Source organism: Saccostrea cucullata, unplaced genomic scaffold, assembly GCF_032062105.1.
Source record: "Saccostrea cucullata isolate Sc308-1 unplaced genomic scaffold, CSIRO_AGI_Scuc_v1 ctg510, whole genome shotgun sequence".
Lineage (NCBI taxonomy): Eukaryota > Metazoa > Mollusca > Bivalvia > Ostreida > Ostreidae > Saccostrea > Saccostrea cuccullata.
In genome coordinates, this window is record NW_026928379.1 from 253,607 (window position 1) to 275,042 (window position 21,436).

Genomic DNA, 21,436 nt, shown 5'->3' on the forward strand with positions numbered 1-21,436 from the left:
AAATTTCAATTAAATCGGAAAGACCAAAGGTTGAATGGAATCCAAAGGAAATTTTGAATTGATATTTTTTTAATGTTACTTTCTTTTCTTTAAATTGTACAAAGGTTAGTCAAAAAGGTGAATTGGAAAACTACAAAATAGAAATGTTCAAAGAGATTATATGTGTATTTCCTTGTAAATCAATCTAAACGTAACCAATATGTTGCATACTAATCAATATAAAGACAAGTGCAAAAAGTATAATGCTAACAAATCAATGATTTTGATACAAACATGCATATCAATTTATTTTTTTCTGCAAACTCATCTCAAAATCCAACTTACACGATGACATGTATTCAGAGGTTAGTAAAATGCTCAGATTTATTCCTATTGTCATATAGCCTTGGCATTAACTAACTGGATAGTTCGAATGAACAGAGTATCTTTTAGTAAGCTCTTGAAATGTTTTGACGTAGAATTTGTACTTGGACGTCGGATTTTAACCTTCCTTTATCCGATTAAAGAAGCATAATCATACATATCCCCCTTTTATTTCTTTATTTCCGAACTGCGTATTTTGAGGAATTCCTGGAAAGTGCTGAGCGATCATTTCCCTTCCAACACACAACAAAATAAACAAACAACTTGAATCAATATCGTAAGGCCTTTATCGATTCGGTGTTACATTCTTCCGCGTTCAGAGAAGTGCGCGTAATCTGCTGTAGCAGGCGACAGAGTGCGATTCAGATCTTACTAATAAATAAGCGAGATCGATTTCCCGCCAAATTCTGCTGATACAGGAAGTATATTACTGAATGATGCCGATTTTTTTTCTTTCTTTCTTGCACTTACTAGCAGTAGCAATTAAATATTTATACAAATGCAGGTTAAGCGACTGAAATTGTTTTTGCTCATTTGAGTCATGCAGTCTTCCTTGAAGTCATATTTATTTAGAGAGAGGGGGGGGGGGATGGGGTTAAAATCCTACTTTGTTTTACTGTAACTGTTTTAATTGAATTCTCAAACAATTGTTAATTGCAAACATCCAATTAAATTAAAAAGGTGCAAATAATGTATAATCTTTGGGAAACACGGATATCCTGAATTTCCAGACAAATATATCTAATTGTTTATCCAAGAAAGTTGTTTGAGGTAAAGGGCCTTTATTAGTTTTATGAAGTGTGGTTAAAGTTGATCGGTAAACAGGAATATGATCGATCAGACAAGAAAATAGGCTCGCCTTTTGATGTAAATTTTCATATCTAAAGCTCCGATCATATTAATACAACTTAATTACGTATTATCTTCATGTATTTTAAAGGCTCATTTTTTGTCGGGGCCAACAAAATGAACCTGAGAAATAAATCTCTAACCCTATGAAATTAATTTTTTTCTTAAAAAAACGTTTTTGCTATAGAACATAAATGTAATCTGAATGTTAATGTCATGTTGTTTGCGGTTAAAATTGATAACCCAAGGTCATGTAAAATAGCAAACAAATGCCGATCAAATGCATTTTAAAATACATGCCGCGGTGTGTGAATGAATACATTAAAATGAAGGCACACAGTAAATATCAAGGATACACAAAACAGAATATACATAAAAATTGTTTTTGAAGTCAAGGATGCACAAAACTCGCGGAGAGCACTTCGCATTTATGTAATACTTCCAAACTGGCAAAAACAACTGTGCTTGTCCTATCAATGAGTTTATTCTTATCGAAAACAACCGACCCTTTATTTTACTTACAAGTGTTTGTCATATATATCGACATTCTTACATCTGTGACCCACTTCCATATCATTGGTTAAAGGGCACGCTAATGATAGCGGTATTTTTTTTCAAGCTCCGCCCACTTTCTAGATTATAAACGTAATATCTGGCGTTTTGATGACAGAACAGTTAATGTTAGAGAGAGAGAGAGAAGGATGGCTATTTCGTTAATCGAAGCTATTCGTAGTGGCAATGTTACATTAGCAAAAAAATTACTTGCACAGAGGAAATTTTCGTGTTTGAATTCACAAACTGCACGGAACGACGGGACTGCTTTATACTGGGCGTGTTGTCTTGGATATTTGGAATTAGCACAGTCTTTATTGGAACAAGGGGCAAATCCTAACATACTTACCTCGTGGAAAGGATCCCCCTTACACGCGGCCTGTGACAATGATCAAGTGAAAGTGGCACAGTAAGTTCAATATTTTTATTTTAATTAGGTAAAAATTCATATCTGAACCAAAATGCATTAATTGCAGTTTAATGATTATATCCATTGCTACAGGGCAAATTTTATAACGAGCTATAAATAAAACTTACAATAAGACTCAAGTGTAGGCTATATTTTAAGGTTAAAATGTAACCTTCATTAATTTATAGATACTTTTTAATATGCATATGATGACTGAATAGAAAAAAAAGTGCATGCTCGATTTTTTTAACACGACAGCCAAGAATCGCTGAATATGTATATTTTACCCAGATTTGGTTATTTCCACTGTAATTTATATGTTTCTTTTTTATCGCTTTCCAGGCTGCTTTTAAGATACGGAGCAAACATTAATCAACAGACGAAAAGCGGGGATACCCCCTGTCACCTAGCAGCCTATAGGGGGTTTTCCCTCCTGGTTCAACTCCTCGTGGAAAGTGGTGCATCCCTCCGTATTGTCAACAATAAATCCAGAACCCCGCTAAATGAAGCTCAAAATAAGGGGCACCAAGATATTGTCCGCTACATCTCGGCCGTTAATAATATACGTAAGTATCATTTGGATCTTTGGATCCTCCTCCTTCTTTTGTAATGTTAAACTTGTAAATCTTTTTTGATCCTCGCCTGGTGGGGGATGAATTGCTAAAATCGTGTACCTTGCATATGATATTATTGATATAGCATTGAACAATAAAACTTTTTAAAAATCAGTTTTTACTTTAAACATATTCTGTGGTTGATAATACAAATTAAATGTATGTCAGCATCATTTCTCAAATCCTTCAGGCATTGATTTTTTCTTTATTGCTTTGCAGGCTCTGAATCTCAGTACTCATACTCAAAGACAGATTGGGAGTCACAAATAACGGTGCAGCATCTATACGCCTCCGACAACGGGAACGGATTTTACTGGGCACCAAATCCGGATTTTTCAGTTCCACCAGAAAATAATTTATCGCTTTTATCCCATAATGGGCCTTCCTCACAAATGACTTTCCGGAATCTTTAAATCTTTTCCTGGAGTCAGTAACATTAACAATTTATTATTTTGTGGAAACATTCGAGCGAAAACGCTCCAGGATTCTATAACAGGTAGTTTGTTGATATTTTCCGGATCGGTATTGGATGAAGTTACTCAATTGTGTACAACAAGGATGTTAAAAGAGCTGCGATTGGTTGGATTTTTCCAATTCATTTCCTGGTTTAAGAGTGATCTTTCGCGGCACTACATAATGAGACTCATTGATTATTTGATCAATGGCACAAGTCATTCCCCTTTTGATTTCGCGGTGCAGGAGAAAATACTCTTTGGGGAGACTGCTCTGTGATTTGTTTTCGACATTTGTCGAATTTTTCCCTCTCTTTGGATGTTGTTATTTTCTTGTTGTTTTTAATGGTGCTAACATTTTATATGAAGAGTCCCAGACAGCCTTGTATTTTAATGCTACATGAGGCCCTTGTCTTTCAATGTGTATATTCTAAGTCAGTTGAATTCCGATGTTGATATATATTTATTGTATTTATTGGATACACAATGTGTGTTCGTATTGTTGTTATTAATTGAACATATTGTTACACGTATAAATAAAAATTTAAAATTTATTTCTTTGTCTTGAATTAAATTCTTTACAAAAGCACTAGATGCCAGGTCGTCGTCGGTTTTCGCTAGACATTGACTTGTAGATTTTACATTTATTGTTTTTGGCCGGTAGTATTTTGATGAATATATTTTCAATCCTTCCTTAATTTAGCTAGACAATTAGCTTTTAATTATTGTCTATTATAAATTTTGAGCCTATTACATTGAAGAACGGAAGTCGTGACTTTTAATAAAAGCATTTAATGAAAGGAACACGTGAAAATTGTTCTTAATGTAAGATATATGGAGATATATTAATGAATATTGTGACCTACTTAACAGCTTTGCTAAACCACGTTGGTGTTTTGTCACATGTATAATTCACGCGTCACATAAAATACGGCCTATCAAATACATGTACATTCATAAATATTTAGTCATCAACAAATTGCTTAAGTGCTAAAGAATTATTTTGTTCTGTTCTGCAAAAAATTAAAAGGATCTCATACCTGTAATGAAATTTAACATGCAGTTATATATAATTTTGATGAGAATAAAATACTTAACTGAGAATAGAACGTTTTCTCCATTTGTAGGTATGTTTCTGCCAAAGTGGGAATTTCTCTTGATGTATCATTGATTATTAAGTTACTTATAAACAATTTCTGAAATAAGCACTTAAATTAGCAAATAAACTTTCTAGCATATACTTGAAAACTAATTATGAGTATGTGCCCTCCTAATCAGCCCCTATAGCTCCCTCAACGTTTCAAATAAAAGAAGTCCAAAAGAAGTAATTAGCAGGGCAGCGAAATCGCACAGCTCCTTACAAGTACGAAGAGAGTACTGCAAAGGTATTATCGTACCCCCCACTTGAAAAGTGGGAGGGTTTATAGTAATCGGTATGTCCGTCCGTCTGTTACGCTTTTGGGTACCCATCTCTTATCCGCAACTCATCTCATACCACTGAATGAAATTTGATGAGACTTTCACAGAAACTTTATTACATATTGCCATCGTGCACCTACTATTTTACTTTTTGGTCTGACACATATTTTGGGTTTCCCATAGCAAAACATGTACACTGCCATTATATGGGAGGCGGGGGGGGGGGTTATTTAGTGCGGTGATTGCTCACAGTACCTCTAGTTTCCATTAAAACGACAAAATAGAATACTCCTCTAAATGAAATTCGTTTAAATGCATGTATGGGCATTGCATGTCTATTTGTCCAATTTATACAGTTTTCGAAATAAATATTGTTTAAAAGAAATCATATTGAGCCTTAGTTTCACAAAAGCATCACTGAATATTGGTTTAACTAATACCAGTTAAAGTAACAGACTTGCCGCTCTGTTAATCTTGTGTATAAATATGTGTGTGGGCGAGAAGGGGATATGTTCTGTTAAAAATGCACAAACACATGCACATAGTTCAATTTCACTATTAATCATATGCTTGATTTGAAATACATCTTAATGATAGGAAACCAATACTAGTATTATTTTACACTATAGTTTTGACTTCATTAGTTTCTGTTTGGTTGTGACCCCAAAACTTTGCTTCCTACGTGCTTACATGTAATTAACAGAAAAGAATGTATGAGTATACAGAATTTCCATTCGATGAAAGAGTGTAGACATGCTAATATCTACGCGCCTACATATGACTATGACACAATTATCTCTCAATCTTAGCGAAATAAGGTACCACTTTTAAATAGGACAAACTACCTACATGATATCTAAAATATTCATTCACTTTAGCATTTAAATATAAACTAGACGTACTGTGAGCAATGAGCTAATTAAATGATACACCCGCCTCCCATATGAGTATAATTGGAGTGTCCCTGTTTCCCAAAATATGTATCGGATCGAAAAATAGAAAAGGAGTTGCACAGTGGCAAAATGTAATAAAGATTCTGTGAAAGTTTCATCAAATGTCATTCAGTGGTATGGGAGGAGTTGCGGATAAGAGATGGGTACCCCAAAGCGTAACAGACAGACGGATGGACGTTCAGCTAGACGGATATACAGATGGACGGACGGACGGACATACCGATTACTATATACACTCCCGCTTTTCAAGCGGGAGGGGGGTATAATGACGCCCTCATGTCAAAATCATCGGAAACATAGAATTTATGAACAAATGTACATTTAAAATTTTTAAAACATATTTTTGATTTAAAGAGTAGTACGCCCTCGTATATGGTATATGGGTAGACTGGGCGATTCCCATTGTATATTAATATTAATATTTTTGCAAGAATGATCTCCTACTGGTTAAAATTGCTTACCCCGAATTCTTCAGAAAACAAAATAGTTTGTGTTTTGTATAAATATCTATGTTCTCAATATTTTCAAGGAGGTCCTAAAAACCCATGGGTAGATTTCATTTATAAAATTTTAACCTCTTGTGGGTTCTCTAACATTTGGTATGAACAAAGTTCCATTGACAAAAATTGGATACTTGCAGCAGTGAAGCAAAGATTAAGAGATCAGTTTATTCAAAAATGGCATAGTGATATTAATAATCCATCAAAAGGTCAAATTAACAAAATTTTTAAGAATGATTTTGGATGTGAAAAATATCTAAGTAATTTACCTAGTAAACTCCAAAAAATATTAATAAAATTTAGAACCTCAAACAACTTCCTCCCAATTGAAACTGGTAGATGGTCAAATATTCCATTAGATGAAAGAGTTTGTAAATTGTGTAATACAGGGCAAATAGCAGACGAATTTCACTTCATTTTAGAATGTAAAACATTGAATAGTATCAGAAAGAATCTTTTACAACCCAGATATTGTAAAACGCCAAATACACTTAAGTTTTGTGAAATTATGTCAACGACAAATTTAAAATCTTTAAAAAACCTTTGTATATTTATATCTAAGATAAACGACACCGTCTGTCCTCCATAATTTAAATGTTACCATACCCTCTGTTCTTTTTTTTAATTATTTTTTTTATTGTATGTTTACTGCTACATGTATACTTTGCACATATTTACGCTATTGTATCATAATTATATTTATCATTTTTCTTACAATTATGACGACTAATTCATATATTGTACCTCATGTACCACTGATATTGGTGTGAGTGAAATAAATGAAATTGAACTTGAACTTGAACCTTTATATATTAAGAGTAATATTATCTTTAATTAATGTTTTTCTATCTAATTTGTCATGTAATCATTTTCAACTTTGGATTAAAAATTAATAAAAGACAATATATTTCCATTCTTTACTGGTAATTTGTTTCTCTTGGGAAATTTTGAATGCCGTTTTAACTCAATACAAAGTATATCATGACAACTTCATAATTATAACTAATATTAATTATTAACTTTATATCAATGTATTATTTAGTGTTGCATATTTTGTAACTTTGATCATAAATGGGGCTTGTTTAATCAACTCAATCCATCTTTTTTAGTTACTGTATTATGAATATGCCTTTAAGATGCCTTTTGTTTGGTTTTTTTTTCAATACAGCATCACGAGTTTATTTTCTTTTATACACTTCAATTGAAACTATTGTAAACATGTTTTGTTAAAACTTTCAATTTAGGCGAGGTAAAAAATATCAAAAGAAATTCAAATTCAACCCATTTACAAATAATCATTTAAAAAACACTTGAAATTGGTCTGACATGTTTTAAATGTTGAATTTACTGCCACCCAGTCAATTTAAAATCTAAAGCGTTCAAGTTTCACCAACATAAAGCTGAAAAATTACAAGTTTGCTGCTAAATTTTGAACTTCTTATTTCTATGTAACAAGGATCTGGTGAAAAAAAGATAAAAATTGTTTTGTGAAACATTGATGCCCCCGTATGGCAGCGCTTATAGAAAAGATTGAAGTTTCTCAAATGTAAGTTTAATCCCAAGGTCATGGTGAAAAGGTCAAAATTGTTTTTATTCAGAATAGAAAACCTTGTCACAAGAAACACATCTGTCAAATATGAAAGCCCTAGAACAAACTGTTCAAAAGTTATCGCCAGGGTTAAAGTTTGTTAACACAATGTGTCAAACTCTAAGGTCAAAGTCAAAAGGTCAAATATATTTTTACCCTTAGAAAGATATTGTCACAATGAATACTGATGTAAAGTATGAAAATTCCCGCATCAACTGTTCATAAGTTAAGGCGAAGGTTAAGGTTTGGAAATTTTTGGTAAAAGTGGGTCAAACCCCAACGTCAAGATCAAGAAGTCAAATTTGGTGGTGCCCTATGAAAGAACGCACCTGTGAATTGTAAAAGCCAAAAGCCGCAGTCTAATGCATTAAAAAGTTATCGGCAATGTCAACGTTTTTACGGACAGACAACAAGATGAACAGACAGAGAGACAGACGGACAGGACAAATGCTATTTACCCCGAATCTTCGATTACGGGGACATAAAAAATGTCAGAAACTTAAAAAGGGTCTGCATACTGAATCTATGTCATTTTGAATAAAATTTCCAATTTGGTGTTTTAATTAATTTGTTACCTCCTTATATATATACATGTACATGTACACTAATGTCATGTTTTAAACCTTGAATTTACAGGGTGGTAGTAAATACGAAATTTACAATATGACTGTTAATTTACCGGATGGCAGAGAATTTTACAAAATGACAACATTCAGCACGGACTGACAATACTGGATGGGCTGGGTTTGCTTTCTAAAATCTTTGGGTAATATTCATTATATTTCTTTCATTAATGCAAAAAATCCACTTTTTAGATATTGAAAATCAAGTATAATTACAGGGATATTTGGTCAATTAAACGCGTCCTGAAATTCGTTGTTTTAATTTTGTATCATGTAAATTTTGATTTTACTAGGGGGAGGTAAATGCAAATCATCATGTTGTTAATTTTGTATTTACCTAACCCTAGTAAATTTAAATTTACAACATGATTTATGAATGCCTTATGCAACGTCGTCCAACATCTTTTTTTTATTCAATGAAATGTTTTTATTCAAACCATAAGCACACTATTCGTGATATTTTTCCCCATAAAGGAGTATACGAGGGTTGTTCAATAAATAATGTCCTCGGTTCTCGTAAATTTTTTTAATGATTTAGTCCTTATGATTTCACTTAAATATTCACTTTTAATTAAAACACATCTCCAAAACATTTTTATCCAACTTCTGATTGTTTAAGAACACATTTTTGAGTATGACCTTTTGTATACTGGAATATGGCAGATCCTTCGATTTCCTGGACTTGTTTCTTCTTTCTGAAAGGTGTTTTTATAAAGTTTGGAAAATAAAACAAGTCAAATGGTGAAAGATCTGGCGAATAGTGTAGGTGTGACAAAACATTATGTATCCGTTTATCCCCAAAACTCCTGTACTCCTCATGGCGTCTGTGTTTGGACGCTGTCATGAAGAAATTTAATGGATTGGATTCCTGATTCTGGTTCCATCCTCTCATAATTATAAGCCTTTCAATCTTTTTGCAAAAATTTGCTTTCTATACTTCTCCAGAATTGAACTGTTTCCCTGAATATGAATTTGAACAACAAAACCACTAATACTTAAGAAAGTGGCATATAAAACTTGTTTTGTGCCTCCACAATTCTCTTTTCTCAGACCATTACTGTTTTTGTCAAGTGTATATTACTGTTAATTTGTTTTGAGGGTATAGATCAATGCATTTCAAGTTTAATTATCTGTTTGAATTTGAGACAAACGCTGATTACTACAATTTTTTTTATTTTTTTTTTAGAATAATTGTTTAGATATTCTTACACACTGTTGTTTTCACTCATTTTTTCAAAACATATAGGGTGATCATTGAGTACCAAGCTTTTTACTATCAAATGTTTCTTTAAAACAGTGTAAACTACCCCCCAAATGAGGCATATCAATTTTGTTATGTGTCTTAAGGTCAATCAAACATAGTCAGTGATAATTTGTTTACTTTTGGCAAACCTTATATTGGTTGTTGTAAGTCCTTGTTGCCAAGGACTGTACCCATTTTTGATGCACATTATATCATTTTTGTTCATTGAAATCCACCTGCTCATGAGTCTATAAAACAGATTGCTGTAATTTTCACGTTTCAGTGAATATTTCTTTGGGATTCTGAACGAGTTTTACAGCAGCTCTAATGAAGCGTTTAATTTCATTCTACTTTACTCATCTTGAATCCAGTGTCATGAATAGCACTTGTTTTCTAGCTTCTTACAATGAAACCATGTGATGAAAAGTGATCACTTTTTAAAGTAAACTGTAATCAATTTATTAAGATTCAATCATGAGTAAAAATCAAGCTTATGTCAAATGAGATTACTATATTGTATGTCAAAGAGCTCAGGACATTATTTATTGAACAGCCCTAGTAGATACATTTACGAACTAAAGAATTCGTATGTGTTCGGCTAAATGAAGACATAGTGAAGAGTAAATGTCTGTAAAATCGTCATTCTTGTGCACTGAAATTACGTACACGTATACTTGTAACAAATAATTTTAAAAAACTTATTCATAACATACACATTAGGTGCTGAAAGACAGATTGCTCAATGTCTATGCGCCCACATGTGTCATATTATGCTGACTATTCCCTGTACCATTACACAGAGCGCTACCAGTGCTTATGCGTCATATGTAAAACACCCTATCAAATTCATGTGTGTAGTGACATCAAAAACACTAATAAGCAGTCAGTCGTTGATATTTTGTTTACATGCACTTATCTGTGTAAACAATCCACTAACCATACAACTCATAAAAAGAGCGTGGATTTAAAACTACGTATCTGAGAGCGACATTTCAAAGGTTGAAAAGTTTTGAACAGTCATACCCCTATACTACGGTTTGAAAAGTTTCACTAATCCCCTTTTTCTCGTATCTGTGGAATTTTTGTGAAGTACCGACTCCCCCATTTTGTTTTTTTTGTTTTTATAGATTTCGTAACGTGCAGTGCTCTGACGCGGTCAAATGGAGGAGGTGTTTGTATATTCAGTGAAGAAAAAATGATAATATGAAAATGAAAGAAGTAAAGAATTTGATTTTGAAATGTTTTATTTTTGATCATTTTTTAATTTTTTTTATTTTCTGGGTGGAGGTGGATTCAGAATTTACGAAACAATCATTAGATTTTCAACACATTCTTCACATTCACAAATAACCTTTTCTAAAAAAAAAAATTCTACGCAACTTCGTTTCATGTAAAGCTTAGAAAACACAAGAAAGGTTATGTAATTTGGCAATTTATGGTTAAAGAAACGAGATGTGTTTGTGAAACACTGATGCCAATGTATGGTAGCTAATGGCGAGGGTTGAAGTTTTTCAGATACAAGTCAAACTCCAAAGGCCAAAAAGGCCAAAATTGTTGGTATCCACAAAAAGGTCTTGTCATATAAAATACACCTGTGAAATATGAAAGCTCTAGTTCTAATTGTTCTACAGTTATGGTCGAGATTAAAGTTATTTTGTCTTTTGAATTGTCAAACTCTAAATTCAAGGTCAAAATGTAAAAAACATTTATATTCATTGAAAAGTCTTGTAAAAATGAATGCACATGTAGTGTGGTAATGTTTTGTATAAGTGGGCCAAACTCTAAGGTCAAGAGGTCAAATTGGATAGTACCCAAAATAAAGATCTTGTCAAAGGAAATCACTTGTGAAATATGAATGCCATACATCCATTGACTTAAAAGTTATAGACAACGTTAAAAGTTTTGCAGACAAACAGAGAGATAAAAAGACAAACAAAAAGGGCATTGATACAGAAAATATGGTTTTCGATTTTGGGTATTTTTCAATTGTTTTATTTATTTATTTATTATACCTTTTTTTAAAAAACGCTTTGTTAGCGGATTTGGAACAAAAAAATTTTGACAATATGAGCTGCAACTTTGTTGTCGGTTTTTTTTTTTTTTTTTTTTTTTTTTTGAAAATTGTAAATAATTATTTCAATGACAGAAAAAATAGCGTTAATAAACTTCTGCTGTTCATATTTGCGATGGAAGAACTATTTATAAGCTTCGATTGAATCAAAATTACATTATTGTCGTGCTGTACAATATGATTTCTTATATAAAACTGTATATTAGATTGTATATAGAAGTGTTTCTTCTGCTTTATTGTTGTCGAATTGATCACAAACTTAAGGTTTAAGTTACATACAAATTGATTATAATAACATATTTTAACATCAAAATATTTTCTTTCAAACATGCAGCTCATATTGCTTTAAGGCAAAATGAGCTTCATTTTTTGAGAACTTAATTTTGCTATTAAACTCGTAATTATGATAAATTTGTAAGCATTTAAACCTTTATGATAAATCAGACAAAAAAAGTATTAAATTGTTTTAAAAGAAAGACTTCGGAATGTTAAAGCAAATATTTAGTACATGTATTTTGAAAGCAATATCGTACAGGACGACAGTTATGATATTTTGCATTCTAAGAGCTTGTAAATAGTTCTTCCAATACAAAAATGAACAACAGAACTTTATATAGATGTTCATTTTCTCTGTCCTTAAAATAGTTAATGACAATTTTGCAACAGAAAATTTTGACACCAAAGTTGCAGCTGATATTGCTTTATACTGCGACTGAAGGGGAACCCTTTTACAAGTGTATCAATTCAGCCTTGGACGTCAAAAATCGTTGTAAAGTGGTGACGAGGAGAAAGCAGGGGAGAGATTCTCCGTCTCCGAATCTTTTTTTTTTTTTTTTTTTTTGTATTTTTGATGAATGAGAACATTTTTGTTAGGATCTTTCATAGTATGGGTCATTGAAAAAAAAAAATAAAAGCCTACAAGCATAATTCTTCAAAGATATTAATTATTCATTTATTTCATCATTAGTATAATAGAACTGGGTGCGTATTATTACCGCTACATTTTCGAAATTTTCATTACCGCTACATAGTCATTACCCATAGAACTGTACATCACTGACGATAGAGACTTGCATTGTTTATTACATGTATTTATTAAATTTTTTGGATTTACCTGTTTTAAATATATAACGTACTTGTAAAATATAAAGCGGGGGTGTTTGACAAAAAAAAAATCTAATGCTGAATAAACCTTTAAACATCGGGTTCTCATTGCAGCATTTATACAAAGTTCACTTAAAGTTGAAAAAATTCTTATATAGATTTTGGATTTTCTTCGCTGATAAAGTTATGAGTTTGCATTTTTGACCTATGCATATTTATTATTTATACACTATAGATCTAGACTGACACATTTCTTGTACAAGTTCAATTACGTTATTTACTGTACTTGAAATAGAAAATTATACAACTTTAACAGGTGATGGGGATATGAAGCGTGTTAACTCTCTCCCAATTATCACCTCCTGATAATAGTTTGTAACATCTCGTCCTGCTCCCATTGGCTAATTCATCAGCCAATCAGCGAGGAGATGCTGACTGGTCATTACACCCGGTGTTCTGATATCCTATGGGATGCTTTCGTACACGTGTGTTTTATGTGTTTCTTTAAAATTCGTTTGCGAACTGACATTCATATTTTACTTTCTTATCCTGAATAATTTTTAAAAATATATTATGCTTTACATTTCTTGTGGTCATTTTGTTGAAGTGGAATCAATGGAAAGAATTAAATTTTTAGTATTTTTAGTACACTAATATATCTCTCCCAAAGTATATCTACATATGTCATTTGCGTATTTTATAAGGGCATGACACAGTAAAAAAAAATTTACAGGTGAAACAATGCTGTTTTAAATCGACTGAACATATAATTACGTATTATTAATACATGTATATGCCATGGTTTACTGCACTCTTGGGTAAATACATGTACATGTGTATATGTAATTACTAAACTCGCCGTGAAACACCGCGATAGGTAATGCAAATATTTCCTTATCTTTTTTTCTTGGAGTTTTCTCAGCTCTCTCTCTCTCTGGGTCATCGCCTTTGAAAAAAAAGCGTTACCGAGTCCCAGAAGATAATTTGACTTGTACAGGACATTAAGAATTTTTTTAACGAACAAAAATAGGATAGCCTCAACAATTCCTCATGACATGTACTAATTTGATGATTATATTGTAAACACTGGAAAACTTGTTTAAGGTTGCCCTCTGCAATATTGAGGTAATAATCTTCACCATTCGAAAATGTTACATGCAGTTAATAAATATAATGGAAGAAGTTTCAATATTTAATGAAAGAAGTTTGTGCAATTTAATTTTTTTTTTTGATAGGTCGTCTTAAAAATCTGCGAATTTTTTCCTTATCCCGATGCAACGTGAAGAAATTTTGTTTCTTTTTTTTTTATTTTGAACACTGTTTGAATTCTTAAATATTTTAAAAGGTGCATTTTAAAAATATTTTTTTCTGCTTAAACATGGAGAAAAAAAGTACATGTACACACTGCAGGCGCGGATCCAGAATTTTTTTCCAGGAGGAGTCCATCCCAGTCCAACAAAAAAAATCTAACTCAGAAATTTCTTGACAAGCAAAAAAATAAAAATAAAAAAAGAACAAGAAGAAACGTAAACTCGCCCCAACATAACCAATTTAACACATATTCGCGTTTACCGGGGGGACTGCAATTTCCAAGGGGTTCAAGGTCACTTTTTTCTTGCTTTAGTATATAAATTTAATAACCTTGCAAATTCCAGGGAGGGGGGGGGGGCTGACCCCAACGGTCCCCTCTAGATCTGTGCATGCACTGTAAGGCGTAGATTCATGTGAGGGCAAAATAATGGTTCCTCAGTAAGTCTTCCATTTTGCTCTAGAGGAGAGAGGGTCTTTTTTTTTTTTACAATAACTCGCTTTCAGTCTTAAATAAATTTACAATCAAAGAGAGATAACTCTAGCACACCATTATGCATTTCATCCTTTCTCTTGTTACGTTGCTTTGCTTATTGCAAGTCTGACGGCACAACGATACGCAAAGAATGAGAGTCAAGTAGAGATTAAAATATATATCGATCATTGTTATATAGAAATCTGCTGACTTAGAACTTATTTCGTTTTTGTCATTTTATAAGATAATTTGATAATTCATATGAGGTTAGCAGAGCTCGAGTAAGAAACAGACGCCACTTTTTTTTTTATTCAGGTGATATTGATTTTCTGACCAACATAATATTTCAATTTTGGAAAGTTGATTGAAGTAAACGAACTCTAAAATATATATACATGCACTAAATGTATCTGAATTTAAAAAAATCGGGTTTTTCACCCATGATGCATATACAAATGAAGTGAACTTTTCATAAAGACCTTGTAAACATGCTTCTTTATTTCTACATGAATCTCCTGAACTTTGAAAATTACATAATCTTTAAATTTAAAATGTTCTTTTTATGATAAATACTTCATTTGAATCAAAGTTATTGGCATGATCCAAAATTTTCAAATCATTAGAAAAAGTATCGAAGGACTGATCGCCTTCGGGAGATATCTTTTTACTGCTTTGTTTGCTTGTTTATTCATCTTTATATTAACGTGATATTTTTCTGCATGCTATTTAACAAATTTTCCAATCAGATAAACAAAATTGCATTATTGGAGGTAAAAAAAAATCCTATATGTTTTATAGGTAGCCGATTTTATAGGAAGTTGTAATAATGCACGTAAGCATGGGAATTCTCCAACAGAGTAATTAATATTAGCAATTTAATTAATTGGATTTTTCCCATTTACTTATGCATTTTCCCCGTACAGGTATATTTTATCTTACGATTAGGCAATTGTCAAGGTAAAGTTTAATTTGTGTACATGTAAACAGAATAATAGTTTTTTTTCTTTAATGGAGTATTCATAGGAGATTTTATTTTATTTGTTTATTTATATAATTATTTTTTTGTCAGCGAACTTCTAAGTTCTAACCTACAGTTGTATTTATAACGAAATTCTAAGGAGCTGGTGTCTGGATCACAGGCGCTGGACGTTAACCCTTCCTTTCATAAATCAAAATATTTCCTAAACTATAATAATTGTATAGGGGATATATTTATTTATGAAAAGAAAGGTTGAAAACGTCAAGCGCCTGTGGTCTCGATAATTTATCAAATGTTAGTGAGATACTGATAGGACTACCGATACTTAATCTAAAATTTATACAGATTATTCCATTTTGTTTATGCAGATCTTTTGTTTCTTAACGATAATCTTGTGCATTTTTTATCATGTAAGGATAGAACGTATTAGCAGACCTATTTTTGTATATGAAGCAGAATTTGTGCAAAATCTTATGCGTGAAAAGAAGAAAACACTTGCTGTGGCTACAACTCAACATTTAGATATATCGACGGCGTATCGTCAATTAACAATGGTAATTTCCATTCCTATGTCGATACGATATATCTTGGTGAGCTTGAGATAGAAGATACGTACCAGAGTCTGACACACCAGTTTCATACTTGGATATTTTACTTGAAAAAGACGTTTATTGTAATCTAACAATCAAGCTCTATGATAAACGTGATGACTTTAACTTTTATATCGTCAACTTCCCTTACTTAGGCAGCAATAAACCTTCATCACCTGCATAGCGTTTATACATGTATATAAAGCATGCTCTATACCTACGTATAAACAATTTCTAAAACGAGGTAAATTATTGACAAGCACGTTATTGTATATTTAATATGCCATTTTTAGCAATCTTTTTTTTACAAAGATTTTTCAACAAATTGCTCTCTCTCTCTCTCTCTCTCTCTCTCTCTCTCTCTCTCTCTCTCTCTCTCTCTCTCTCGGTCTCTCTCTCTCTCTCTGAAAAAAACCCCTAGCTGAGTCCCTGAAGATAATATGGATTGTATAATTGTGAGGAGATTTCAAATTCCAAAACAAAAGAAATCCTGGATAATCTTCAAAAATCCCCCGTTAATTAATTTGATGATACATGTAGTAAATAGTGTGAAAATTCCGTTAAACGTTGTTCTGTGAAATATTGAGGTATACGTAAGCTTCACCATTTGATATCCTTACAATTAATCAATATATCTGAGGACTAAAGTTTCAGTGTGAATTTTCAAATATTGAGTGAAAGAATTTTTTTTTCAATTCCTTTTTTTTACTTAATAAAGTCACCTTATATGTGCCTATATTTTGCATATCCTGACGTCTCAAGATGAAAGAAAAAAAAACGTTTTTTTTTTATTTTTAACACTAGTACTAATAAATATAAAGAATTTTAACACTAGTACTAATAAATAAAGTTCTGAAATATTTTAAAAGTTAAATTTCCGCCTATTTTATTTCAGCTATTCCTAATGTGACAGAGAAATTAATTACCCAGTGAACATTGAGAATCAAAAGTACACACTGTAGAGCATGGTATTTGTCAATCAATGTCTCTAAAAATAATAAAATGGTAAGAAAATAATCAAATTAATGCTTTAAGATTTTTCGAATATAATAGACAGATAGAGACGCCTGATATACAAAATATGTTTTTCCAGCTCAAGGCTCTTCTTCTCCATGAGTAGAGTCACGCAAGTACCAAATTAATGGTCTGATATGAAGATTCTCCATTTTTTGACATTTTTTTTTAATTTTATATATGCATTTTTTAAAAAAGTTCTCCTAAGATTTACATTCGAAGAGAGATAACTCTGCCACAATATCATCAATTTCATACCTTTCTCTATTACGTTCCTTTGCTTATTGCAACGTCTACATTTGAAAAGTCATTGTCTGCAAACGCTCTATTGACATTCCATTGAATTGTTTTCGTTTGTTTGATTGTTGTTTAACACTCGAGAATTTTTCACTCGTGTGACAGGAGACGCCGGTGTAAAGACGAATAATGACCCCCATCGAATAATGACCGGAGGTCATTTTTCTACAGCGAAAAATGACCCCCGGTCATTATTCGACGTAGAAAAATGACCCTTTTGCCCGTATAAAAAGTGTCACCACCCTAAAAATTTGCAGAACCCACGTGAAGAAAAATGACCCCCGTAGAAAAGTGACTCCCTGTGGATTAAAGCTGAAATTTTTAGGGGGGAAAAAATTAGATAAAGACGCATATTGGCCAAAATGGTCACCTGAGCTTATTTGGAATAAATTAATGATATGTTGATCTCATTACATACGATTATAGCTATATTTTAAGGTCAATGCAATGATTCAGAATCTAAAGGAGTAAAGATTTATCGAGCCTAAAGGGTTAGGTAAACATTGTTTTTCGATAGTGGAAATCATCGAACTGACAGAAAAAATCAGCAGTATCATACATTATTATATCATCCGCTTGAAAAGCGGGAAGGTATATAGTGATCGGGACGTCCGTCCGTCCGTCTGTTACGCTTTGGGGTATCCATCTGTTATCCGCAACTCCTCTTAGGTTTAATGTAACAAGGATTACATTTGTGAAGTATGAGAGTACTAGTATCTACCGTTTAAAAGTTATAGCCAAAGTAAATTAAAAATTAAAAATTAAAAAACTCCAAGGTAAAGGTCAAAAGGTCAAATTTGGTGGTACCCAAAGTAAGGTCTTGTCACAAGGAATATGCACATATTGAATATGAAAGGCATAGCTACAATAAATGAAAAGTTATGGTCAAGGTTTTTGCGGAGAAACAGACCGCCAGATAGACAGACAGACATATAGACGGACACGATAAAACTATATACCCCCGAATCTTCGGTTACAGGGACATAAAAAAAATGGTCTTCAATTAACTTTTCATATTATGATACAGTTTTGTACAGTATAAAGAAGACGTTACAAAAATGAAAATGTTTGTTCTGATTTTCATATTAAATTCTCTGAAAAATATACTCAGAACTGGGTAAAAGGGTGGAGTAAAACAAGAATTAAGAAATGTAATGAATACTGTGTGCTAAATCAAAAGGTTATGTCTACATGTATAGTTTTTGCATTAGAATGTGTATTTTACACTAGCTCATAGCTTTACAGAGCATGTTTTTAGGTGTTATACCCACCCCACCCCCTTACTTATTTCGGAGGAAGTCGATTATCAACAAAAGCAACAAAAAAAAAAACTACCCTTCCTTTATTTTTCTATAAGGAGGGACTAAAATAAGCTTAAACTAATCTACTATTCTATTAATTTTCAACTGTTACTTTGCCACAATACTTTCAAGTATACCCCCACCAACATTTAAAGTATGCTTTAATCAAGGCGAAGTAAATTATGATATGATAGAACTTGTGTGAAGGCTTAACTTTATTTCAATATTTTATCTAGAGCCTCTTTCAGTATTATTGAAAAGTATAGAGTTTTATTTATATTTTTGCTTTTCATTTATTTATTTTTTTGTTTTGATTTAACGTACTTTTTTTTGGGGGGGGGGGGAGGGGGGTAAAAATTTCCTCCTCTTTCATTGTCAAATAGGATTTGCCAAACTTATACAAGCTAAAAGTTGAAAGGAAGGAAAAATTAATTTTTCTAGTTAGTGATATTGGAACCTGATTGTTGCATGGTTTGATTTCTAAAAACAAGTGGAATATCTTTCTTTAAGCAAATATTATAAGGAGGAATATTTTAAAAAGAAATTTTATTACTTGACAATTAAAGAATCTCTTCTCACTTTAAAGGGGGTCATTTTTCAATGGGGGTCAATTTTTTATAGGACTAACATATAAAATAATGACCCCTATGACACTTTTTCTACAAAAAATGATTTTTTTCTACGGGTAGGGGGTCATTTTTTGTCGTTGAAAATTGACCCCCGGTCATTATTCGATGGGGGTCATTATTCGTCTTTACACCGGCACTTGCCGGTAGAGGGCTGCAAATTTTGACCTATACTCGGCATTGAGGGCCATTGATCATGGGAGGATCTTTTTCGTTCCGACACCTCCTGCAATCCGGGACCTCTTATGCCATTTTATAACAAGCCTGAATTGTTCTTGTGGGATGAAAAAGGATAGTCATCATTTGTCTTTGTGTGTAGAAAATATTTTGAACCCGGACGTTTAATAATGATTAATAATGTAAAAATGATTAATGTGCATTTATTGCTATGATTTGTTATCTTTGAAGGAAAATGGAAAAATATCTGGTTTTAATGGAATTTTGCGAGAAGCACTTTTGCAGTTGACGGTTTACTTGGACATTCAAACCACTTGAACATTGATATAATAGATGAGAAAATCTTTCTAATAATTATAGGTATGGTGTTAGGGGCACGTACATGTGAAGGCTGTTGGTTGAGGATAGAGCGGTTGTCGTTTTCTTCAAGAATAACTTATATGCATTGAAATAATCCGTTATTTACGTTGAATTAAATGTTGAGCTATATATTCATATCGTAAAAGAGCTTCTATACATTATCCTGTATTGTAAAAGTAAGCCGTCAATTGTAAAAGTCAGCGCTCCTCGCAAAAGTTCATTGTTCAAAAATTTGTTCAGCATACGGGTCGTTTTAAAGGGACATGGACACAGTTTTAACTAATTTCTTAAACCAATTTTAATGTTTATAATTCCTAATTAAGGCAATTGAAATGATCAGCAAAAATTTGAACATCAAGTGTGGATTTACAGAAGACTGTTCAATAAATAATGTGCTGAGTTCTATGACATACAGCATAGAAATCATATGACATAAAGCTCGATTTTCTCTCATGATTGAATCTTTAATGAACTGATAGTTTTGAGAAGCTGGAAAATTGATAAGTCTCATTTTGGGGGTATTTTATACTGTTTTAAAGAAACATTTGACAGTAAAAAAAAGCTAAGTACTCAATGGCCACCCTATGTTTAGAAAAATTAGTAAAAACGAAATCGTGTAAGAATATCTAAACAATTATTTTTAAAAATCAAAAATTGTACTTTTCAGCGTTTGCCTGACATTCAAACAGATAATAAAACTTCAATCCATTGATCTAACCCCTCAAAACGAATTTACAATAAGATAAACTTGACAAAAACAGTTATGGTCTGAGAAAAGCAAAGAATTGCAAAGGCACAAAACAATTTCTATATTCCATTTTCTTAAATAATAGTGGTCTGTTGTTCAAATTCATATTCAGGGAGACAGTTCAATTTCTGGAGAAGTATAGAAAGCAAATTTTTGCAAAATAATTTGAAAGGTTTATGAGAGAATGGAAACAGAATCAGGAATCCACTCTATTAAATTTCTTCGTGACAGCGCCCAAACCACACACCATGAAGAGTAAAGGAGTTTTGGGTATAAACAGAAAGTTAATGTTTTGTCACACTAACAGTATTCGCAAGATCTTTCACCATTGACTTGTATCATTATCTAGACTTGAAAAAAAACATCTTTTAGAGAGAAGAAACACGTCCAGAAATTCATAGAATCTGCCATATTTCGGTAAAGGAAGGGTCATACTCAAAAATGTGTTCTAAAACATTCTGAAATTGGATAAAAATGTGTTTTAATTAAAAGAGTATATTTAAGTGAAATCATTAATACTAAATAATTGAAAAGCATTATTTTCCTTCCGAGCACCGAGGACATTATTTATTGAAAAGCTCTCGCATATTATTGTAAAACTTTGTTAATGATGTATTGCTATTTATATTTTATGTATGAGAAAAAAACTATCTAATTTTTTGGAGCTTGTGTCCGATCCCTTTTGACATTTTGTCAATAAAATATGTTCAAAACAAAAACAAACAAACTCATAAATGTTTTATTGTAAAATTGTTTAGAGGGCCCCGAGGAAAACTTTAGTGCATAGCACTTATTGCGTATTTTTTCATTATTTTTTCATT

At 32.2% G+C, this 21,436-nt stretch overlaps 1 protein-coding gene across 1 annotated transcript; it reads left to right on the forward strand.

Moving 5' to 3' along the window:
- The first annotated feature begins 1,876 nt into the window (after positions 1–1,876).
- LOC134277409 (serine/threonine-protein kinase TNNI3K-like) lies at positions 1,877–3,793 on the forward strand. The gene is made up of 3 exons (XM_062759743.1): positions 1,877–2,173; positions 2,516–2,739; positions 3,007–3,793. Exons 1-3 carry the CDS (start codon positions 1,914–1,916, stop codon positions 3,198–3,200), a joined length of 678 nt encoding a protein of 225 aa, XP_062615727.1. The 5' UTR covers positions 1,877–1,913; the 3' UTR covers positions 3,201–3,793.
- Positions 3,794–21,436: the final 17,643 nt, after the last annotated feature.